The sequence below is a fragment of the Lepidochelys kempii genome, chromosome 1 (genome assembly GCF_965140285.1).
Source record: "Lepidochelys kempii isolate rLepKem1 chromosome 1, rLepKem1.hap1, whole genome shotgun sequence".
NCBI lineage: Eukaryota > Metazoa > Chordata > Testudines > Cheloniidae > Lepidochelys > Lepidochelys kempii.
In genome coordinates, this window is record NC_136380.1 from 64256478 (window position 1) to 64281770 (window position 25293).

Genomic DNA, 25293 nt, shown 5'->3' on the forward strand with positions numbered 1-25293 from the left:
CCCTAAGCCTTTGGCTGCCAGATGCTGGGACTGGACAACGGGAGATGGATAATTTGTGATGACCGCCCTGTTCTGTTCATTTCCTGGCATTGGCCACTGTCGGAAGACAGGATGTTGGGCTAGATGGACCTTTGGTCTGACCCAGTATGGCTATTCTTAAGCTCCAGTTACCCATGTCCATGTCACTAACTTTCCTAAGCTCTTGGCCTCTACTGTGTCTGTGCCAATGAGTTCCTCCAGTTCCTTATAGGCTGAATTTTTAATTTTTTTTGGTCAGTTTTAAATTTGCTGATTTTCAATTCAATTCTGTATCTGTCTGTTCTTGTATTATAAGAAGGGGTAAATAGGAGGATCTTATTTTCCTTCTGTGTACCATATATATATAATAAAATGGAGGCAAGCTCCGGTGAAGCATAGTCTAAGAACGGTTTCAGAGTAGCAGCCGTGTTAGTCTGTATCTGCAAAAAGAAATAAATTTGTTAGTCTCTAAGGTATCACAAGTACTCCTTTTCTTTGTATAGTCTAAGAATGATGAAGATTCAGTGGTTATGAGGATGAGAGGAGAGACCAGGATAAATCCAGAGATAGTCTGAGAGGGACTGAGTACTTGTCAGTGACCCCTGAAACAGAGAATCGTATGGAGAGGTCAGGAAAACCAGTGGAGACAGCTTAGTTGTGGGGTAAATTTTCAAAAGTGCCTAAGGCCTGAATCACACACAGAATTGGTACCGTTATAATTATGCTGGTGAGCAGTGTGATTTTGTTTATTTGTTAATTAAATAATTTTACTGGTATCACTTATTCCCTGCCCCATATGGAATAAGCACTTTTATATTGGCATAAATGTGTACGTGTGTGTGTGTGCGGCTTTAACTATATTGGTTTCATTAAAGTGGTACAAATTTCATGGATAGACAAGGACTTAGGAGCTCAAGTCCCATTTTCAAAAGTGGCTTGGGAATGTATGTTCCTAAGTCATGGGACTTTGAAAATTTGCCCCTTCTGTTTCATACTTTTAATTCACAAATTTCAGACTAGGTCATCTGGCCCATAATTGCCATCTGAACAACTCTATGAAAGTATTTTGCAAAGTCAGATAACCATTTATCTTGTAAACCAACACTTCTGTGTTGTTTTGAGGTTACCTCAACCCCTTTACCCGCCACCCCTCAGCCTTTTCAACAGATTGCAGCAAAAGGGAGTGAAGGAATTAAAGTCAGAAAAAGGTTATAGCATAAACAAGGTTTAATTCCTTATTTTTAATACTCTGGAAGGGAATCCTGCCTAATATTAAATATTCAGATTAACAAAGACTGCTATTAATGGAAGGTTTGATTACCTGGTGCCACCAGGAACTTTTTATGACCTGTGTCCATGCTGCCTGGAATCCAGTTTAGAGTATGTAGTTGTTAGCCGAATGTTATGCCAAGAGATTCAGTCAATTTTTTTATCAAGTTTTAAATAAAAATGTTATTTTTTTGATAAAACAGAATAACCTGACTGATTTCTGTCCTCCTTTCTGCACTAAAGTGAGCCTATAGTCCCTGGCAATGCAGCCTGGTTTCAAACCAGGCTGTGGAACAGATACGATTGATGTTAGTGGTGTTTAAGCTTCTTTAGTTATGAACAAAGAAAAGGCTACTCAGGTTACAGCTGTCAGATCTGCTGCTATTGTCACTATTTATCATGAAGTAACTCAGAAATCTTGTGAGGGTGAGCACAGTGTCTCAAGTTGGTTCCCCTTTTCCTCACTGCTAAACACTGAAAATAGTTGAGGGCATTTGCTTGTTCTTCTTGCATGTGAGTTTCTATAGTCTTCCACATGGAGCAGGTGCTAACAGGATGGACAGTGCCTAAACACACTTGGAGAGATCATAAAGCATTTTGGGTTGCTTTGTCTCTCAACTCTGTGTTTCCTTTTCATCACACTCAGCTATTACATTCCCACTACTTTTTCTGTTTGAGATATGGTTCTGAATGCAGTGAACTGGATCTGGCTCAGTCCTGGTAAGACAGAAGTGATGCCTATTGGCAGAAGAAAACATTGAAAAGGCCTGGAGAGTGGTGTCATTACCATCTGTGTGTTTGCCTGACTTCAGCCAGGATGGTTTGTGGCCTCTTGTTTCCTAAATTCCCAGGTAACAATGCCCAATAGCGTCTTTTCCCCCTTCTCACTCCAAGGAGAGGATAAAGGCGGTCAAGAGGTGAAAGCCTTTTGTTTCTATTGTCTTTTGACAATTTTGTTATCTCCAGACTAGATCAAAATAATGTGCTCTATTTAAGACTACATTTGAAAACCACTTGGAAACTTTAGGTAATACATAATGCAGCTGTCCCTGTTCTAAGTGGGTTGAGCCATTTTTAGAACATAACACCTGAGCTCAGTTCCACACCAGAAAAATTATGCATGTGCTTAACTTTAAACACAAGTATTCCCATTGAAATCAATGGGATTACTTATGTGTTTTAACGTTAAGCACATATTTAAATGTTTTGCTAGATTGGGCCTAGATGGCTATATTTTTCTAGGGTCATTTCATGGTGTTTGTGATGCTCTGTAAAGCCCTGCCTGGGATGGGAACCAGCAGCCTGAGAGAGATGTCCTCTCTCGTCTTGTATTTTACCACAAGTTTCAACTGGGCTGCTCTTGCTGTTAGTCCCAAGAATTGAATTCCCCAAGACTGGTGGCAGAGCTTTCTAAGAAGATGGCCCATGCCTTTGGCACATTTTGCCCTGGGTGTTTTGACAGTGTCTTTTAATAGCCCTCAGAGCACAGTGTTAAGGGTAGTTATTTTCTTAAGTTTTGGTTTTGCTCAATTTGATGGGTGATAACTACCGCTGTGAGCAGCATTGATGCACTCTCTGCTTCCTATTGTTGGTAGCAAGTTGATGTTTTGCATCAGTACTTGAATGACAAAGCCATAAGGGCTATATAAGATAATAATCATGAACTTGTTAGTATATGTAATTGACATTTGGAGCTTTAGCCCTGTGCAGGAGAGCACTGTATGGCAACGGTGCAGCATCTCCATAGAAACCAGGAGTGCCAGTTCTGAAGGGATCTCTTACGAGCTTTACTGAACTGACCAAATTTTTATAAGCAGAGAGGTTATGCTGCCAGTCAGTGGGGTGGGATTTCATGTGGAGGAAGTTGGAGGGCCTAGTAGGACTCTAGCAAAGGTGTGGAGTCCCAGGTTGCTCAGGTCTTCCTGCAGGGTCACCAGTGAAAATATATTTCTAGGGTGTAAATTGGCTAAGCAAATCTTCTGGAAGGCTCATCAAGGAGTTTCAGGGTTATTGAGACATAGCAGAAGAAGTAGAAGAGGATTTCCAGGGGGACTGAGAAAGTGTTTATTCATGTATTGTTCAATTTTAGATAAGAATTAGTAAGTGGTTATTCATTTTTCATTAGTTTACTGTATATAAAGTTCTGTTTTTACTTGCTACCCTGGTAAGTTAGCCTGTAGTTTTGAGAGTTAGAAATAAGTTTATTTACATCATGTTTTTCTCCCTTTTCTTGGGACTAATTGCATGTGGTTGGTCTTATAAAGTGGGAATTGCTGTGTGTGTTAATACAAATTTCATGTTTTGTTACGGTTGTAACTGATTCATATACATCCTTGAGCTTTAGGAACCATCTGTTTTCCACCCAGTATCACAAAAGAAGCAATAGTGAAACATTTTTCCATGATGGTTCACGAAGCGCTCAATGTTTATAACAGCAAAAGAGGCCAAAAGACCATTGAAATAAAAACAAAAGCCATGTCCACACTGCAAACTTATGTCAACCTAAGCTACACTGACATTCAACTGCCATGGTTAATTCATTACTTGTGCGTGTGTATACTTGGCTCCTTGTGTCGGCAGTGTGCATACTCACCAGGAGTGCTTGTATTGATGCAGAGTGCAATGCACCGTGGGTAGGTATCCCACTGTGCAATTCACCACTATCCATCCGAGTGTCTCTTGGGAAGACTTTGCAATGTCAGATAGGGCTGATGCAAGTTGCACAGGGGTGACTGGGAGCATGGGGTCAACTTCCCACAATGCAGTGTCTTCCATCTCATAATTTCATCTGCATCCCATAATGTTCATGTCTTCTTTTCAAAATCCCACAAACCCACGTGGCCCCCCTCACTGTCCACCATCTCTGACAGAAGCATAGAGCCTGCACAGCTCTCCATTAATTGTTTGCTTTCAGAACTGCTCAGCACCAGCCAGCATATGTTGTGGACTAATAAAGATGAATTATGTTCCAAAAAATAGAATTTTGTTCTGTGACATGAACCAGGCAATTTATAAAAAACATGTAAAACTTAATCAAATGTAATAAATTAAGCGAACAGAACTTATGAAGGAGAAAGAACAATCATGTTCATTTCAGGTTACGCATATACGAACCGTGACTTTACAGGCCAGTGTATGTGAAGCTGTACTTGTCTTTAATGTCCCCTGGGGTGGAGTGGTAAGGGCAGTACACTGACACCTGATGCTACTTGAAATGTTAGGGGAGTGCAGGGGTGGCTATAGGGAGGTCCTGATATTGAGTTCTCAATGGGCTCTAGAGGGAGATGAGCATGGGATTGTTGAACCTACATGTCCACCAGAGTCTGCATCAAGGGGTTTGCTGCCTGAGAAGTGCAAACATCTTCTACAGTATGTCACTCTCTTTTTCCTGCACCTTTCTCCTCTCCACTCTGTCTTTCTCCAGTGTCTACAGTGGTGATCCTCTAGGCCCTGTGCTCATTCTCTGATGGAGCACTGGTTTGCAGAATCTCGTGGAACATGTTATCCTGAGTCCTCTTCTTTCTCCTCTGTATTTGGCTCAGGCATTCCACATGTGTAGAGGGGGAGACCCTGTAGGCCACAATGGCAGCAGATGCAGATATAACACAGAGAAGTACCATTATCGGTGTATTCACGATGGAAGTCGAAACTTAAGATGCTGAGTGAATTCACTCCCCTTGCTCCACACAAGTTATAAGTACTACATTCTTACTTTTTGCTTGGGATCGATGGACTATGGCACCAGTCACAGCACCAGCTATGGTGAGTGTAGCCCTCCCAGGGCTGAGGAAATGAGGAGGAAGTAGTTCGGTTTCATGTTTCGAGTTGTAGAAGGCAACGGAACTGAATACTGGCACAGTTTTCTACAAGCAGTAGTGATTTTAGCTGATATTTCACTCCTGAGGGTAACAGAGGCATTGAGAGCACAACCTGTACTGGCATCCCAATGCTGCCCTGGGTCTGTATGCTGCTGGCCTGTGGACTGCAGTGGAGCCTGCTGAAGTTATTGCTGAATGGCATGGGAAAGTGTTCTACTGTGGCAGGAGAAATAAGGCAGCCCTCCCCAGAAACTTTCAGCAGAGGATTGCAGACTACCTCCTCAAAAGTTTCATCGAGATCTCTATGGAGGATGCACAGGACATCCCAGTATACATACGTAAACTGGTTCCTGTGGCTTCCACTGTCTAACATTGGAGGAGACTAAAAAGCAGATAGCAGCTCTATATCTCTTGGTTGTTCTACTACCTCTTCTAGCACAAGTCAAGATGAGTAAATCAACATACGTATCCTTCTGCTTTGGGGTGCCATCCCTGTAATTTCAAAATAAACTCCATACTTACTGGAGGTTCTGGCCCCTGCATTGGGCTCTCCTGTGCTCAACTTGCAGTACTGACTGGACTGAGGTGGAGTCAGAAACAGATCTTGGCTCGTTGCACAGCTGGATTGCCTGTTTCTCATACTCCTCCTCACTGATTATGGCAAGGGCGTCTGACTTGAGCTCCTTGGTACTATCCATGATGCTATTGGGGGTGGTGATAGGGTCTCCACTGAGGATGGCATGCAGCTCTTTGTAAAAGTCACAGGTCTGTGACTGTGGATCAGTTGTTGGCTTCCTTGGCGTTCTTGTGCCGCTGCAGTTCCTTTGCTTTCATGTGGCACTGCTGCTGGTCCCTGTCATAGCCCTTCTCCTGCATCGCCTGAGCAATCTGCTTGTAGAGATGTCCATGTTTCTATGTCTGGTTCAGAGCTGAGCCTATGCAGCATCTTCTCCCCACAGGCCCTGGAGATCCAATATCTCCTGTGTACTCTAGGCAGGAGTGCGTCTGGAGGGTGTAGTTGGCATGGTCAGCTGAGCAGTTGCACTCAACAATGGACTGGAGAGCTGCTAGGTGTGATCACCAAGCTGGGAAATCAGGAAAAGCAATTTAAAAAACTTGCAGGGCTTTAAAGGGGAGGAGGACTTCTAGTCTATGTGACCCCTGGGCAGCAGAGGTCACAGTGGTGAACAGAGAGCTCAGTGTAGGGTATTGTGGTACAGCTGCTGGAGGCCAGTAATGGTCGATGTAGGTAACGCAGTGTCTACACTTCCACTGCATTGACCTAACTACATCGACCATGACTGTACGCCACTCGGGGAGGTTGTGTTATTAAGTTGGCGCAGCGAGGCACTTACATCGGCAGAGGCCAAATTTAAGTGAGACTCGCGCACAGTTAAGTAGATGTAAGCTGCCTTGTGTTGACCTAACTTTGTAGTGAAGACCAGACTGAAGTCTCATGGACTTCAGTGGTTTTTGGATTAGGCTCATAGTGTTTTGGTTATGTGACTGTTTCCTGTAGTACAGAGGTTCCCAAACTTGGTTCGGGGCTGCCCCTGGTGGGCTGCGAGACGCTTTGTTTACATGAGCGTCCGCAGGTACGGCCGCTCACAGGTCCCAGTGGCTGTGGTTCACTGTTCCCGGCCAGTGGGAGCTGCGGGAAGCGGTGCGAGCCAGGACACCAGTCCCCGCAGCTCCCACTGGCCAGGAACAGTGAACCGCGGCCACTGGGAGCTGCGAGCAGCCGTACCTGCGGACGCTCAGGTAAACAAAAAGTGTCTCATGGCCTGCCAGGGGCTTACCTTGAACAAGCCACGAACCAAGATTGGGAACCCCTGCTCTAATATGAACAAAAAAATCAGTTTGTTTGATATCTACATTCTGTTTCTCATTTTATAACAATCTGTCATAAAACTGTGTACCATTGTAGTCTGATAGATGTAATATCTAAAAACCTATTTCAAACATATATTAAAGCTTGTTTCTTATATGTGTAATTTCATGTCCCGCTAATGTCAGTGGTTCTCTGATCAGTTGTAAGAGTCCACCTCTATTAATCCCTTTGGAGGATCAGGGCATAATTTGATAAACATTTTACTACTGTTGCAGCCATAAGTCTATAATTCATATCAAATGCATAACAACGTAGACTGTGACAATTCTAGTTATATAATCCAGCTGTCATGTTTACCAAATGCCCTTGTGCAGAGTTCTGTTGGGCTTGAGGAAAAGCAATATTATTTTCAACTTCTTTCCAAAGTATAGATATAGGTCCATATTCTGGATTGATGCAGGAAAAAGTTCTATTTAAATATTTCTGAGACATAGAAGCACAATTCTACATCTGCAAAGATGTTTCTGTCTTTTACTATTCTTATGCCAACTTGATGGAGACTGCACAGATTCTGTTTCAAACTTAGTTTCTTTATTAAACGCGTTCAGGCTGAGACACTTAGCAATGACTTGGTCATTGGTCTTGGTCTTGGTCAGTTTTAGAATCATAGAATCATAGAATATCAGGGTTGGAAGGGACCCCAGAAGGTCATCTAGTCCAACCCCCTGCTCGAAGCAGGACCAATTCCCAGTTAAATCATCCCAGCCAGGGCTTTGTCAAGCCTGACCTTAAAAACCTCTAAGGAAGGAGATTCTACCACCTCCCTAGGTAACGCATTCCAGTGTTTCACCACCCTCTTAGTGAAAAAGTTTTTCCTAATATCCAATCTAAACCTCCCCCACTGCAACTTGAGACCATTACTCCTCGTTCTGTCATCTGCTACCATTGAGAACAGTCTAGAGCCATCCTCTTTGGAACCCCCTTTCAGGTAGTTGAAAGCAGCTATCAAATCCCCCCTCATTCTTCTCTTCTGCAGGCTAAACAATCCCAGCTCCCTCAGCCTCTCCTCATAACTCATGTGTTCCAGACCCCTAATCATTTTTGTTGCCCTTCGCTGGACTCTCTCCAATTTATCCACATCCTTCTTGAAGTGTGGGGCCCAAAACTGCACACAGTACTCCAGATGAGGCCTCACCAATGTCGAATAGAGGGGAACGATCACGTCCCTCGATCTGCTCGCTATGCCCCTACTTATACATCCCAAAATGCCATTGGCCTTCTTGGCAACAAGGGCACACTGCTGACTCATATCCAGCTTCTCGTCCACTGTCACCCCTAGGTCCTTTTCTGCAGAACTGCTGCCTAGCCATTCGGTCCCTAGTCTGTAGCTGTGCATTGGGTTCTTCCGTCCTAAGTGCAGGACCCTGCACTTATCCTTATTGAACCTCATCAGATTCCTTTTGGCCCAATCTTCCAATTGGTCTAGGTCCTTCTGTATCCTATCCCTCCCCTCCAGCGTATCTACCACTCCTCCCAGTTTAGTATCATCCGCAAATTTGCTGAGAGTGCAATCCACACCATCCTCCAGATCATTTATGAAGATATTGAATAAAACCGGCCCCAGGACCGACCCTTGGGGCACTCCACTTGATACCGGCTGCCAACTAGACATGGAGCCATTGATCACTACCCGTTGAGCCCGACAATTTAGCCAGCTTTCTACCCACCTTATAGTGCATTCATCCAGCCCATACTTCCTTAACTTGCTGACAAGAATACTATGGGAGACCGTGTCAAAAGCTTTGCTAAAGTCAAGAAACAATACATCCACTGCTTTCCCTTCATCCACAGAACCAGTAATCTCATCATAAAAGGCGATTAGATTAGTCAGGCATGACCTTCCCTTGGTGAATCCATGCTGGCTGTTCCTGATCACTTTCCTCTCATGCAAGTGCTTCAGGATTGATTCTTTGAGGACCTGCTCCATGATTTTTCCAGGGACTGAGGTGAGGCTGACTGGCCTGTAGTTCCCAGGATCTTCCTTCTTCCCTTTTTTAAAGATTGGCACTACATTAGCCTTTTTCCAGTCATCTGGGACTTCCCCGGTTCGCCACGAGTTTTCAAAGATAATGGCCAGTGGCTCTGCAATGACAGCCGCCAATTCCTTCAGCACTCTCGGATGCAACTCGTCCGGCCCCATGGACTTGTGCACGTCCAGCTTTTCTAAATAGTCCCTAACCGCCTCTATCTCCACAGAGGGCTGGCCATCTCTTCCGCATTTTGTGATGCCCCGCGCAGCAGTCTGGGAGCTGACCTTGTTAGTGAAAACAGAGGCAAAAAAAGCATTGAGTACATTAGCTTTTTCCACATCCTCTGTCACTAGGTTGCCTCCCTCATTCAGTAAGGGGCCCACACATTCCTTGGCTTTCTTCTTGTTGCCAACATACCTGAAGAAACCCTTCTTGTTACTCTTGACATCTCTGGCTAGCTGCAGCTCCAGGTGCGATTTGGCCCTCCTGATAACATTCCTACATGCCCGAGCAATATTTTTATACTCTTCCCTGGTCATATGTCCAACCTTCCACTTCTTGTAAGCTTCTTTTTTATGTTTAAGATCCGCTAGGATTTCATCATTAAGCCAAGTTGGTCGCCTGCCATATTTACTATTCTTTCGACTCATCGGGATGGTTTGTCCCTGTAACCTCAACAGGGATTCCTTGAAATACAGCCAGCTCTCCTGGACTCCTTTCCCCTTCAAGTTAGTCCCCCAGGGGATCCTGGCCATCCGTTCCCTGAGGGAGTCGAAGTCTGCTTTCCTGAAGTCCAGGGTCCGTATCCTGCTGCTTACCTTTGTTCCCTGCGTCAGGATCCTGAACTCAACCAACTCATGGTCACTGCCTCCCAGATTCCCATCCACTTTTGCTTCCCCCACTAATTCTACCCGGTTTGTGAGCAGCAGGTCAAGAAAAGCACCCCCCCTAGTTGGCTCCTCTAGCACTTGCGCCAGGAAATTGTCCCCTACGCTTTCCAAAAACTTCCTGGATTGTCTATGCACCGCTGTATTGCTCTCCCAGCAGATATCAGGAAAATTAAAGTCACCCATGAGAATCAGGGCATGCGATCTAGTAGCTTCCGTGAGCTGCCGGAAGAAAGCCTCATCCACCTCATCCCCCTGGTCCGGTGGTCGATAGCAGACTCCCACCACTACATCACTCTTGTTGCACACACTTCTAAACTTAATCCAGAGACACTCAGGTTTTTCTGCAGTTTCGTACCGGAGCTCTGAGCAGTCATACTGCTCCCTTACATACAGTGCTACTCCCCCACCTTTTCTGCCCTGCCTGTCCTTCCTGAACAGTTTATAACCATCCATGACAGTACTCCAGTCATATGAGTTATCCCACCAAGTCTCTGTTATTCCGATCACGTCATAGTTCCTTGACATCACCAGGACCTCCAGTTCTCCCTGCTTGTTTCCAAGGCTTTGTGCATTTGTATATAAGCACTTGAGATAACCTGTTGATCGCCCCTCATTGCCAGTATTTTTTTTTTTACTTTTATGATTAAACTCTCAACTCCCTAAAAAAAGTTGTGTAGTGGAAACACTGGTATAACATTTTAAATGGTGTAATAAATACAAAACTTAATTTTGACCCAGCTACTTTATTTCATTAGTTCAAATGTATTTAATCGTTTGTTGCTACAGCATATGCTTTTGGGTATCGGGTCTATGTTGTTTGCCTACACAGTATGATATCTACCATAAAAAATGTGTTTATAGCTAATGAAAAATATAAGGAGTAAAGTAATTTGTTTTTAAAACTCATTTTCTCTTGTTTTTAAAAATATGCAGCATATTTATGTTCAGTCTCTTTAGAAACATATATTTCTTTGTTTGTCCTTGAGAATGTTGATGATGATGGGGCTCTGGAAGACAGATGCCCATAGTAGGTAGAGAAGGTCCTTTCCTAGGTACAAACACCTGATCCTTCCATGTAAAAAAAAGGATATGATTCTTTAATGTGTGTGTAATATTGATGTATCCATGTTTTACATTTTTTTAGAGCACTCTTCTTTATGCCTTATCACAATCTTTCTGAGGCCTAAATACAGGTCACCATTTTTGATTTAATAAAGATTTTTGAAACTAAAAGATAAACTCTGATAAATGTATTTTTAATGATCAAGTAAAAACTCAAGTAAAAGTTGAAACTTATAAGCACCTTGTTATTCATCAATGGTCACAGGTAATTTTGCTCTTCATGTTATGGGGAATTATGCTCTATCATCAACGGAAGAATAAATCTCTTATGCTAGCTTTCTAAGGAATGTGTCTAGTGCAGTGGTTCTCAAACTTATTTGATCAGGCCGCCTTTCTTTGTGTCTGTAGTCGTTTATGTGCTCCCTCTCACCCCCAGTATATATACCACTATGCACCTCTGAAGGCAGAGCAGAGAGAAGTAACTGCCGACCGGGCGCCTAGCTCTGAAAGCAGCGCCACGCCAGCAGCAGCACAGAAGTAAGGGAGGCAATGTGAGAAGCTATATTTGTCATCACTTTTCGCAGTAGACTTAGCGCCCCATTGCTGCCCTTACTTCTACGCTGCTGCTGCCACCCCAGGGCTGACAGCCAGAGCCCCACCGTCTCCAGGTGAGGGGATGGGGGAAGGAGTGCCCAAGCCCAGGTGACGGGGCTCTGGCTGTCCCCTTTGTCCCCGCCTCCCGTGTGATGTCAGCCCTTCTGCATGAGCCCCAGCCAGGCTCTGCCTCCAGTTCTCTTTGTGACTTTGAGTGACTTACTTAACAACTCTGCCCTTCCATATCCCAATTTGTAAAAATGGAGTCAGTATTATTTGCCGTACAGTACTGTGCAGCTTTAAATGTTTGCAGAATGCTTTATCATTGGATGAAAGGAAGTTTCAGAAGTGCTAAGTATTGTTAAAGTACTGAAGTATCTTACGCACTCCACAGGTCAGGATGTGTCTGAGTTTGTTCATTTACCCTAATTTAGAACGGCTGCTGTTAATATATCTACTTTTTTTCATTGATAGAAAAATTCAAGTCTGTAGGCTCATAGTGTTTGGACTGTGATGCTTGGAAATTGGTATTGCTGTTCCTTGGTTAGAGAAAATGCAAACAAAATATTTCATCTTAATGAAAATGTATTAATTTATCTATTGGGGAAAGTTTAAACTACTTTACTTTTGCTCTTGTATCCTTCATTTTGAATATCAGCAAACAGGCTGCTAGGTGGCCACGTGAAATGAGATTAGTGAGCATACTGGCACTCCCATTTTCTCAAAAGAGAGGCCAAGAAATAAATGGTAAGGGAGGTTAGAAGTGGTCCCTCAAGATTAAAGATTAGAAACATTGAGAGGCAACCTAGAGTCGTTACACTGCTGCAACCTGTATGTGTATTCTGAGGATACATGGAGAACCTCACAAATACTATAGGTGCTTTACAAAATAAATAGTTTTAAGCTTGAAAAATTAAACAAATATTTTTAAAAATATATTCATGCATGTGGCTTCCATTAAGAAAACTCGGATGAATATATGCCCTTTATTTAGAGCTGTGATTATTCTCATGGGGAATTTAACTTGGAAGTTGGGGAGGTTCTCATGTTTGTACAATCTTGGGTTTCCTGATTTTGGAAGAGGAGGATTAAGTGCTTTATACTAAACCCTTTTTTAGCATGTAATTGTAATTCATTAATTAGGGAATACTACAAAAGACAGTGTGTCCCCTGAGAAAAGAAGACCCAGCTGTTGGATTTCCTGAAGGTATAGTACATGTCATCTCCTCCCTAATTAGGTTTCTTGATGCTAGGGAAATAGAGGGGCAGTTCCATTCTCCCTGTCTTATTCCACTGTAAAAACAAACCAAAGAATCTGTATCCCCTCCCTTTAACAAAGTCAGTTTTGTATATAAACACAGTTGTTAATAATCAGAAATGACCAAATCCTGTTCCCTTTCAAGTCATTTTGAAATTTTGCCTTTGACTTTAATGAGCACAGGATCTGGCTGGCTCAAACTGTATATTTCACAGTTGATTGCTATATGACTAATATATAACTTGTGTCTTAGGACAGTGGTTCTTAACCTTTCCAGACTTCTGTACCCCTTTCAGGAGTCTGATTTGTCTTGTGTGCCGCAAGTTTCACCGCACTTAAAAACTCTCTGGCTGCCCAGCTCTGAAGGCAGTGCTGCTGCCAGCCGTAGTGCAGAAGTAAGAATGGCAATACCATACTGTGACACCCTTACTTCTGCACTACTGCTGGTGGCAACGCTGCCTTCAGAGCTGGGCGTCTGGAAATTGGGGGCTACTAGCTGGGGCATTCATGCTGTTTGCCATGTGGGAGGACTATTTTTTTAATCCTGCTCCTGTCTCGCCCCGCAATACCCACTCCACCCGCTCTGACATGGTTTGTTGAATTTTTATCCCTCTTCCTCTGTTATCACAGCGGTACATGGGGGATCCCTGTCCTGCTTCAGGGTTCTAGAGCCTGTTGTAAAACTAGGCAAATAAGATGAGTTGGCATACCGCTTGGAAGGTTTCTGCGTACCCCCAGGGGTACAGGTACCCTGATAGAAAACTGCCTTAGGAGATCTGAATTTAATGCAATGTGGGGAACCAAGGGCTATTTTCAAAAATAGGTGCTTAAAGTTAGGTCCTAAATCCATATGTAATCACCTAAATGTGGACTTAGGCATCTAGCTTTAGACACCTATTTCTTGAAAATATTGGCTGATATTTTAAAAAAGTTTCTCAGCTTTTTCTTATCAGTTTACTGAATATATGAGTCATACAAACAAGATCACATTTTATTTCCCATTTGAAAAAATGTGTGATACAGCTTATCACTTTGAGTCCATTTCAGCTGCCTTTACCTTTTATTGCTGCTGAATAAATTAGAATGTGGGAGTTGTAAGCGCACATCCCTCCAGTGAAGCTGTTTACATTCCTAAGTTGCATTTCGGGTTTTTTTGCTATTGTAGCGTGCAGTTCTTTGCATGTTCTAATTTGCCATGACGTGGTCAGTGCAGTTTCCTTCCTGTAGCTTGCAAGCCTGTGCTAGAGATAAGGATACATTTACAGTACATTTTAAAAAGAGAGGCTGCTTAGTGTGAGAACTCAAGGGCTTTCTGGATTTTAGAAGGATTAATTAAAAAAGAGTATGTATTTGTTTTATCTAGTTTATGCTTTAGGAGTTAACCAAGATACAGTGAATCATCCATTTAACTGGCAAAATAACAACTTTTCAAAATTGGACTAGCAAATGAGGAGGAGAAAACAATAGTACCTGATGTATTCAATAACTTATTAGATCGCTCTAGGATTGTATATTTGCCTTGAATTTTCTCTTAGATACATGGGTTCATTAACAAGTATGGGAGCTGAATGCTGTGTATCAAGTGAAAAATAAAATGTCAGTAGCTATTGTATTTAAATCTTTTTTGTTTTTACTTCTCAGTATACTACTCTTATTTTTATTTTAATCTGATACACTTTGAAATTAATGTCCAACTTGGTGAAGCAAACTGAACGGTTTATGAAGCACACTAAATTAAACATGTTCTTATCTGTAAAAATAAGATCTCTAAAGATATGGGAGTGTCTGACTTTATGTGATGTAGATTTGGATCTCTTTATCACTCTGAACAAACTTTTATGGCTGTGCTGTACAGTTAACGCAACTGCTTATTCATTGTAATATTTTTGTTTTTCAGGGGTGAAAGGTTATCTATCTGAGGACACATTTCAGGAAAAGTTTCCCCGGGTTTGTTTATTTTTGAGCAGGGAAGAACCCAAGAAGATTGGCTGTCCAGGAATTATTGTCCCAGACACTTGATTCATTTCATAATCTTGTTTTCCTGCCTGACTGGATCTTGGAAACCGTCTCCATTCCTTTACATTTAAGAGCATTTTTTTTCTTTTGTGGAACTGAGACCTGGGAATGCTTTATTATGGCAGCAGTTGTACAACAGAATGAGCTCGTGTTTGAATTTGCCAGCAACGTCATGGAGGATGAGCAACAGGTATGAGATAAAAAAAAAAAAGAAGCTATGTTAGTTTGTCAGTGATGCACGTATTCTAAAAATATCAAAAAACGTCGCTTTTTTTTTTTTTAAACTAAGCATTGAGATCATTATTACCACAGAAAATGTTTGCACTGTTTCGAAAGTTCACTGTTGCTTCATGCAGTGTGTGTGTGTGAACAAAGCAGAAAATAGCTCAAGCGCTCGGTGGTCATCGCCTTGTGACTTCTGTGATATTGAAGAGACCATTTCTTCATTGTTAACAGATCTGTGCCAGTAGATCCCACTGGTCGATGCAGAATTCCAAAGCCCTAGTATTTAGCAGTCTTTTTAACCCTTCCAATACACTTGGGTAAGATGATAAATATGGGGAGTCTGCTACTCCACAGATGGCCAGAAACACTACCAGGAGGTTATCTTGGATACCGTATGTTCTTGACGGGTTGTTTTCTGAACTGTATCATTAAAGGGTTTTGTCAGCTACTCAAAAATGCAACTAGCGATTTAAACTCCAATAATTTATTTAGGCTAGTGTCTGTCACATTACCAAAAAAAACCCCTCCATCCCCTTTAAACCATTCTCTCAATTAGTTATTTAAGCCAGGCCCTGTGTCTAAATGATGTAAAATGTGCCTTGACACTATAGTGAAGGATTCCTTAAATGCAAATGATAATAATCCATGCTTATGGAGGGATGAGGGCAACTGCTCTGAAGAGATTTCAAATGCCTGTTAAAGGTAAGCTTTATATTTGTTAGTAAGAAATTTAGCAATGCAGTATTACAGGGAGGCAGTTTTCAAAATGCTGCTGAACACAGTAACTGTCTGTCCAGGTCATAATATCTTTTAAAATTTTTGTGTGAAAAGCACCTACCTATCCCTTCTCCTTCTACAATACTTCTGGTTTTGTAATCATGCTTCTGGCTTTTTTTTTTTTTTATTAACATGACCTACCTAAAGGGCTGTGATTGGCTAACATCTGCTGTCACTTACTATCACATGCTTCCAATGAAACTGAATGTGAATTGCTTACTCAATTTTGGGTGGAAGTTCTGGCAATGTAACTTCCTTCCCTGTATTTTTTCAGAGTTCATGACAGCCCAGGGATTCAAATATTGGAATTCCATAAACTTAGTGGAAAGCAAGCCTTATTTATTAGCATTATATATTGTTGTTCTCACTTTCCCAGCCAATGGGAGAGGAGAATGCTGAGAAAGTAAAGGATGCTTCATTCCAAATTCATAGAGAAGAAATTAATCTAACATGTTTTTGCTCTGTTTAGATATGTTTTTATTTAGACAAATGGCAATAGGCATAAAATATAAAGAACACGATCAAATATTTCAAGAGGGCAGTATAAACCTCCCGTAAGAGTTCTTCAGCCTCAGAACAAATGCCTCCCTGGCATTCATTTTGGAAGCCCAATAAATCCTACTCTAGAAAAAGCCTAGGAAAACAGTCTTATCACATGCCCTAAAAGTAACCCAATTAAGGCTGTGACAGACTAATGGGAAAAAGTGAACTCTATAACGCCAAGGACCACTCAGTTAGAATACCTTGCTGCAAGTTCTTTCCAAACCTGGGGGATCTTAGCTCAATTGCAAGAGATGAGGATAAATCTAGAGGTGGCTGATTTATGAGAATGAATCTTATAAAAAGGGACATTCTTCTTCGGAAAAATGTCTGAGTGGTTAAAGTAGAAATTGAATATGGGCGTGTCATATTATTTTTGTTACCAAAAAAAAAAATGCTGTATTAGAATGTATAAATCAGAGGGATCATGTGGTAAGACCAGGGAGGTAGTTAATTTTATACAGAGTTGTTAAGGGTTTTGATTTCTGTGATGGATAAAATTGATATTTCTGTTTATTTGTCCAGAACTGACAACTAGAAAGTTGTAGCCCTGAAAATATTTTTACTGGTCTAACAAAGATCTTTTTTCTAGCTGAGCTTTGAGTATTGGTTTCACCCAATTTAATTTTTTTAAAATTATTTTTGCTGTGTTTTTGAAAATTAGAATTTAGGATTGAAACAATATAAGGAACTTTCCTGTTTTAATAGCTCTTAACATGTAGTTTAGAGACCATTTTCTTTCTGGAATTTAAAGAGGGAGACTGTTTCAGAGAAAGTTTCAGTATCTAGATTCTGGCTGTTTTCAGTACTTTTGGGAAGTCCTAACTCATTCTTCTTTTCTTTCTTTTGTTATTGTCTTACTTCAGCTCTTAAAATCAACTTATGAGTCATCTATTTGCAAATTTAATCCAGCTCAGCCAGTGTCAGATGGTGCTAGAGGTGGGATTTGAATTACTCCACATGAACAGGAAATATGATTTCTTCCCTTACCAGCTTTGTCCATTTCTGTTTAAGAAATACTGATATATATATTTTGCTTTCTCAGTGGCCCTTTTTGGAGTGTGCAAGTGTTACCATGCACAAATAACATAAAAACTTCTTCTGTGCTTACTCTACTAATAGGATTACAGACTCTGTTGCTACACAGAACAGATCCTGCTTAAATAGGGATGATTCTGTTTTTGCATGGAGTACCATCAGTCTGAAACTAGGCTGCACCTTCTAGAGCAGGCGTGGGCAAACTTTTTGGCCCAAGGGCCACATCTGGGTATGGAAATTGTATGGTGGGCCTTGAATGCTCACAAAATTGGGGTTGGGGTGCGGGAGGGGGTGAGGGCTCCAGCTGGGATTATGGGGCTGGGGATGAGGGGTTGAGGGTGCAGGAGGGTGCTCTGGGCTGGGACTGAGGGGTTTGAGGGCAGGAGGGGGATCAGGGCTGGGGCAGGGGACTGGGGCACAGGAGGGGGTCAGAGGTGCAGGCTCCAGGTGGCACTTACCTCAGGCAGCTCCCAGAAGCAGCGGCATGTCCCTCATTCTACACAGAGGTGCAGCCAGGCAGCTCTGCACACTGCCCCGTCCACAGGCGCTGCCCCTGCAGCTCCCATTGTGAGCATTCCCAGCCAATGTGAGCTGTGAGGGTGACACTTGGGGTGGGGTTGCTGTGCGGAGCCCCCTGGCTACCCCTATGTGTAGGAGCCGGAGGGGGGACATGCTACTACTTCCACGGCACATACAGAGCGGGGCAAGCCCCCAACTCCGCTCCCCTGGCGAGAGCTTGAGGGCCGGATTAAAACATCTGGAGGGCCGGATGTGGCTTCTGGGCCGTAGTTTGCCCACCCCCGTCCTAGAGGCTCCAATTCTGGCAGATATGCTCCCTAGCACAGTTCCTGCCTGTGGCACATAATAGTCAGGTCTCCCAGGGGCTGTGATACTTTGGTCTAATTTTGGTTGTTGGGTCATGGTGATGTCTTTCTGTATGGCACAGACCATGCTAGATGACATGTTGGTCTCTTCTGGTCTTACTCTATGAATCCTCTCTCTCTCTCTGTCTCTCTCTCAATTCCTCCCTCCCCCCATTCCTTCACTGCCTTTCAATTGGTTAGGAAGTTCCATCCTTGAAACAGTTGCATTTTGGCAGCCACAGTACTTTCCCAAGGGTATATAGGTCTAGCAGTGATTGGGGATCAGACCTGGTGCTATCCCTGACAGGGTCTTTATGCCCTGACTGCCACTTTTGGCCCTTCACACTCCTCCAAGAGGAAGGGAAGACCTCAGAGGGTTGGCCTGTCAATTGTTTTGAGATGCCATGGCACAGATTCACAGAACAGTGCAGTCAAGTTTGTGGGGACTGATTTTCTCCACCTTTTGGCCCAATTCCAGTCTGCCTTCAGTAGTCTCCTTTGCTTTGTGGATGGCCACTTCCTCTCTCCCCTCTCAACTCCAGAGTCAGAGGGCCTCTGGATCGGGCAATAAATGTTACTCTCTATCTCCATGCAGAGTATCTTTCAGACAGATTCTCAGTCCCCTTCCCACATTCCTGATGATCTGGCTGTGGGTCAGTTTAGAAGGATGGATTGTCTTTGACAGGGCTGATGGAACTGAAGTCAGTTTCTGAATGAGGAGGACTCCCATATTCAGAAAGCTCCTAGGAAGTCTCCTAGGAGACCTTTTTATCTCTCATGTGCTGAGGTGTGGTGGACACCTTGTCAGAAGCTCACTCTTCTGATTTCACAGGCAGTCTCCATCAAGGAAGGAGAGGATCTCTGACTTAGTAATTCTATCAGACTTCTTCTGCCATTCATAATTTGTACAAGATTGCTATTGTGACTAAAATAACACAACTACTAGTAGTCTCAATTTTCTATTCTATTGGGATTCAAGTACTTTTCCTCCAGTTATATTATTGAGACAGGTATGTAAAATCTGAAATAAAATTGCCTCTTTCTCTTGTCACTTACATATCAGTTTATTTCAATAGAAGCTTCGTTGGGTGTGGGGTGGACGAAATTTTATTGATGAAATTTGCAAGTGCAGTCAATGTAAAAAAGTAGTTTTGGCAATAACAAAAGACTCTTTTTACAAAGTTTCATTTTTCACTTAAAGCCTACAAGTGTACATATATTTTCTGTGAGTAATTACAGAATATTTGCTGTGGGCTTTCTATTCTTAATATTGCAGGAAAGAAAACCTTTACTTTGCATCTTATGAGTATGCAAACCCAAAAAGTGGTGATCGTGTTTTTTTTTAAATGCCACTAAAACTGTTGATTTTTGCTCCTACTCTTCTAGGACTATAATTTATTTAAGTCAGCTTCACTTACTATATGACAGCATGGCTATTACTAATAATTTTCTGTATTCTCCAGGTCACTTTTTCATTATGTTCACCTTTTCCTCCCTGAATCGTATGTCACTAAGCTCCTCAAATAGTTATTTAAGCATAGGGCAAAACTAAGAATTATCCTAATAGTGTCTTTTGGCACTGTATAAATTACTGTGATGGGATATGCACTGTAGTTGTAACCATATTGATCCCAAGATATTTGAGAGAGGTGGGTGAGGTAATATCTTCTATTGGAGCAACTTCTATAGGTGACAGAGATGTTGGGGATATTTAGTTAAACTACCATGGTGGGTGTATTCAGGACAGTAGTCCCCAGGCATGGTCAGAACACAATTGTAGGTTGTGCTAAACCACGTTCCTGAGCAATCCTACAGATTGATAAAATTCAAGGCTGCAGTACAGTTCAGTAACACTGTCAAAATATGATTCAGTCGTGTTGGTAGTGCAAGACTGAAGATGTTTTAAAAATGAACAGATTACTGACCTATTGTATCTAGTTCCACAGCACTTTTACTTCTGCTGTGCAGTGTAGATGGGACCTTAGAAAGCTCTGGACAAGAATTTCATTTACACTAAACTTGTTTCTAAATTGTAAACGCTCTTCCTTGTTTTTAGTAAAAAGTGTTTCTTTGGATTTATTCTTCTGAAGCGAAGTAATTATTTAAAACCTACTCCCTTGAAGAATGACAATATAGTTCACTTGCTTTCTTTGTTCAGGGGTTCTCAAACTGGGGGTGGTGAACTCTCAGGGGGTTGCGAGGTTATTACATGGGGGGGTCACAAACTGTCAGCCTCCACCCCTAACCGCGCTTCTCCTCCAGCATTTATAATAGTGTTAAATATTTTTAAAGTGTTTTTAATTTATAAGGGGGGGTTAAACTCACAGGCTTACTGTGTGAAACGGGTCACCAATACAAAAGTTTGAGAACTGATGCCTTAGTTCCTGTTTCTGAGGAGGCTGAGGTAGTGGCACAAAATTAGGTCGTTAGAGAGAGAGCATGTTGAGCCAGAACCATTTTTATAGAGAAAGGTGCTAATGAGAAGGGCTGGCTTTATGGGCAAATAAAGTAAGCAACATTTTCAGCTACCAAGCTAGTGCAACAGCAGAACCCTAAGGGAATGAACACCTCACTAGCAAAGAATCTGTTTCTAACAGGACTGGAAGAGGAGACTGACTGTTTAAGGCTTTTTTTCCTCCTCACCCTCTTGCCATCCCCGTTCCAGCATCTTGAGCTTCCCCCTTGTTTGGTTTGGGGGTTGCAACATTCATAAGGCCTACTCAGCAATGTTGAAAACATATAAGCTCTACTCTGGGAAGAACGTTTAGAAGCTATTCTAGCTAACATAGTTTCCCTTGAATGTAGGTGGCACTTCATAATTTAGGGATTCATGCATTACTTTTCAAAATTGTAATCCAAGACTTTCATTCAAATCGAGAGAAAATATTTTTCCTTTGTAAACATGGCATGACCTTCAAATCCTGATAATTTAGGAGGAGTTTACGTTTAACCATTGAAATGTTCAGAATTAGCAAATGATATGAGAGGATGTGGCATATTGCACTATATATATTATAGGTGGGACTGGTAGCACTGTCTATTATTAAGGTTGCGCCACACTTCTCACTACAAAGCTCTGTTTTCAGCTGCTTATAGCTAGGCTTGGAAGGATTAGATTTTTGTTGGTAGCTGTCGATTTCACTTTACACACACAGATCGATGAAAAAATATTTCCATTTTTAATAATTGAAATTTACAGATCGGCAAAGTAAGAAAAATGCTGCTTGAGAACCTGCTTGGTTTAAGGATATTTACTTTGTATATTTTGACATGTGATATTGAAATTTTTGTTTTTAAAGGCTATAAAAGTTTAACTTTTTTTATCTCAGTGCCTGCTGTCATTAAATAATTATCTGACTCCCTATTTTTTGATCCCCGCCATAATTTCTCGCAACTTGGAAAATTTAAATAGATAAATATATGGAAAAATGCTTAAAAATAAACATTGATATTATCCATCAAAACTATATAAAAAAAATTTTGAATTCTGCCAAGCTAACTTATAACTTTTCCAAACATTACGTTTTTGGGCTCAAATTTTCCATGCTGGGTGTCTGCCTTGGACTCATTTTTTAATTTCAGCCAAATGATTCAACCATTTCCGAGAACGAGGTGAAGGAAAAATAAGTTGGTTTGCTCATGTTAAAAAGTTTTCATGGCCTTTGCTTTAAAAAGCTCTGATACCTCACGCTTTGGGTCACAGACTTGAAATGTGGGAGGGGGATGCCTTTGTGTCAGGCAACCTTATTCTGGCATTTTAAATGTTTTGAGTGCTTGACTTTTCAACCTTAATACTCTTAACATTTTTTTTCACCATTTTTTCACAATACGTTTCTGTCTTGGTATTGGTTATATTGGGGAATCTCAAACTTTTTCATATCCTAGACCACATCTTAATAGTGTGATTGTCTCTTGGAGATCATTTACCCTCTGGTTCATGATCACATAACACCCTGGGGCAAATAAAGCAATTTCAAACTCATAGAAAGAATTGGACTTTACCTCTTTTTCATATGTTATTTTGTCCCTTTGTCTTTTTTGCTTTTCATTTCAACTCCCCTCATCTCTGTTGTGGAAACAAATAGACCCAAAACCATGTGACCAGCCAGATCTCTGAAGACCAACAGTGGTTTATGGGCCAAAGTTTGAGAACCTGCAGGGTAGATTACTGGTTAGTTTCTATATAGTCTTGTGCAATTAAGAAAATTAGTTGACTTGGTTCTTAAATGGGATAATAGTTTTGTGAGCCATTTTGATATAATATTAATAATGCAGACTGATTCTGATTGACTCACATGAGAGCACACCTTTGGGGTTCATTAATAAGTCTTAGTGAAGCTCATTATTCTACTGAACTGTTTAGCAGCAGTCATCTTTTCTGATGCTATGACTTTGTGCCCTTTCTCTCTTGGAGTCACTCTTGTTCAGACTTGCCTCTCCTCAGCTCTAACCTGTTCACTTCCTAATTTTTGCAGAACTGCCAGAGGGGCCTTACCTAGGTCTCCTTTTTGACTATTTTATTGGTCTTTTAGAAGTTATTTTATTTTGATTCCTGTATTTTGAGGAACTTACTTGCTGAACTTCCATAATGGGCTTTTGTGTATACTGAACTCTTAACTCACTGTAGAAGCCCACTGAAATATATTAGGCATTTTATTTAATTTGAGCCTTATTACCCATTTACAACAATTGTTGTTGGAACATGTTTTTAAAAACTACTGAATGACTTAAAATACTAATTCCTGCCTTTCAAAACTTTTAATGGCACCTGGTGCTACCAATAATTCCCTTCCTGGATTTTTGCTGAGAGGTACTTGACCTTATAGCCATCATCTGTATTGAACCATTGGCTTGGAATATATTTTATTTTTCTTGCACTTGAACTGTGTCCAGTGATCAGATTATGACCTCAATCATAAGATTTTTTTCTTGAATGGTTAAAAAAATGGCTTGAACTAGGTACAAATCTACATACTCTACTCTTCTGAAGTGTATGTTAGCCCTAAGTCCACCCACACTGTTTTGTTTACAGAAGGACCCACTCACAGAACCTTTCTTTTAATTTGTCAAATTAATAGTGTTCTATGTTTTTTGTAGTATGGAGATTGCTGAAAAAAATCTTGGCGTAATTGTAACAAACTGTGCTACCATCAGCTAGTGAATCTCTTCCTGCAGATGACCTTTTAGAAGATTAGCTGTAGAAAACTTTTCTCTGTTGTAACATTCACTTTCTGAAAACCTCTTCCTGTTGGGGGACAGCCTTTTGAAAGAATGTTTGTCTTCTAATTATTGTTGCTTGGCTTGATATGTTTCTGATTCTCCAGCTGCTTCATTTCTTTTATTTCTGACACGATAAAAATGTAGAGGGTGGGGTGATGACAGAGTGGATACTGCAGTGGAGAGGGAGGGACAGAGCAGCTTCAAATTAATAGAACCATAGGAATTAATTGGAAAACATCTCCCTCCCTTCTCCTCCTCCAGCCAGTGCAGTTATACCCTACAATGTTTTCTAATCCTCTGCCCTGATCATTTTTTTAAGTACAGTTTTACTCTGAAAAGTAAAGGAGTACTTGTGGCACCTTAGAGACTAACCAATTTATTTGAGCATAAGCTTTCGTGAGCTACAGCTCACTTCATCGGATGCGACTCTGTAAAAATGTTTTCATGGGGATATACATTAATTGTTTCTCAATTATGTCTGTAATAAATATGCTTGCTCAGTACAAAGTAATCCTTTTAGAAATTCTAATGATTATTTTGCTATGTGACCACCTTCTGCAGCTGTGCGAGTTAGCATGTTAAAGGATTGCTGGTTGATTGATATTTGTTCCTGACAACCTAATGTTCTAGTAACACTTTATAGATGTGTTAAGATTGAAATATTCCAGATAGACAAACATTTAGTTCTGAAACAATCTAAACAGTTTTCTTTTAATACTCCTTTTTCATAGCTTGGTGATCCATCCATTTTCCCTGCTGTCATTGTGGAACATATTCCTAGTGCAGACCTCCTACACAATTATTCTGGCTTAGCTTGCGTTGATGAATCCAGTGACATGATTACTGAGAGTTCCCTGGATGTTGCAGAAGAGCAAATAATAGAAGATGATGACATCACCCTTACAGGTTTGTTACAGAAATATTTCTGTATAGTGTGGCAGAGGCTTACGGTGACAAACGTTTTCATGACAAAGAGCAAAATCAGCCAAAGTTCTGCCCATACCAAGTAAGGAAGAAATGTATAGGACTATACTATGTTCTTTGTTATAAAGTAAACAATGTTCTGTCTAAATTGTATTTCGACAAAAAAATGGGTTATCAATTTAAGGAAAATGTGTCTGCTCTCTGTGGAAAATTTTGGACTTTCTGCTTAAATGTTTTTTAATCAGTTCTGTTTGCCACATTACTGAGAAGAAAGCACTTTTGACTTGCAATTTAGCAGTATATTCAGTGTCTTTTACTTTCTGATATTAAAGGTTGATTAAAGTTTATTTGTCCTGCGTTAAATGAACAATAGTACAAATACAAGCCCCAGAAATGTGGTTTCAAACTCCAGTGAAAGTATTCTAAAAATGACAGTGATTTTATTTTATTTGAAATATATGAATTGCAAAAAGTTGTTTATACCCAATTTTAAAATTGCAGTGAGCCATGTTAGAGTAAGGAAATTAAAAAGTTTAAGGTTCTAGCAACAGGGGTAACCCCACATTGTTTGTTACACATTGTTGTGTGTCTTATGGTTTGCATTTTACAGATGGATGCTACACATTTTACCAGGAAAACAACAACAGAGAGCACGGGATGTACTCAGTGTGGCAAAGTTATGATGCTGTTGGAAAAATAAGCAGCAAAGCTCCCCCGCACCCTCCCCTCACCCCCAACCACTTAATACTGTTAACTCTGGTTCCCCAAAATGCATCAAGAAAACATGAGATGGAGCAAGTAGAAAAGATTTTCTTAAACTAGAATACTGTTTTATTGAGTGCTATTAATGCTGTACAGTATAAAGAAGACAACACAGATACCACCCCCTAAGGTATATCTACGCTGCAAAAAAAAATCTC

General features: G+C 41.2%; 1 protein-coding gene across 9 annotated transcripts in view; it reads left to right on the forward strand.

Annotated features, from left to right (window-relative positions):
- ELF1 (E74 like ETS transcription factor 1) overlaps positions 1 to 25293 on the forward strand; it is a 148694-nt gene that overhangs the window by 76217 nt on the left and 47184 nt on the right. For 7 of the 9 annotated variants that reach the window (XM_073345903.2, XM_073345853.2, XM_073345923.2 and 4 more), the window contains 2 exons: positions 14668 to 14976; positions 24181 to 24355. In XM_073345903.2, coding sequence (XP_073202004.1) covers positions 14905 to 14976; positions 24181 to 24355 — 247 coding nt within the window. In that variant the 5' untranslated portion in view covers positions 14668 to 14904. Of the gene's footprint in view, positions 1 to 12699; positions 12720 to 13967; positions 14113 to 14667; positions 14977 to 24180; positions 24356 to 25293 lie in introns of those variants that run through there. The other 2 variants (XM_078853184.1, XM_073345913.2) reach the window with 2 other exon arrangements.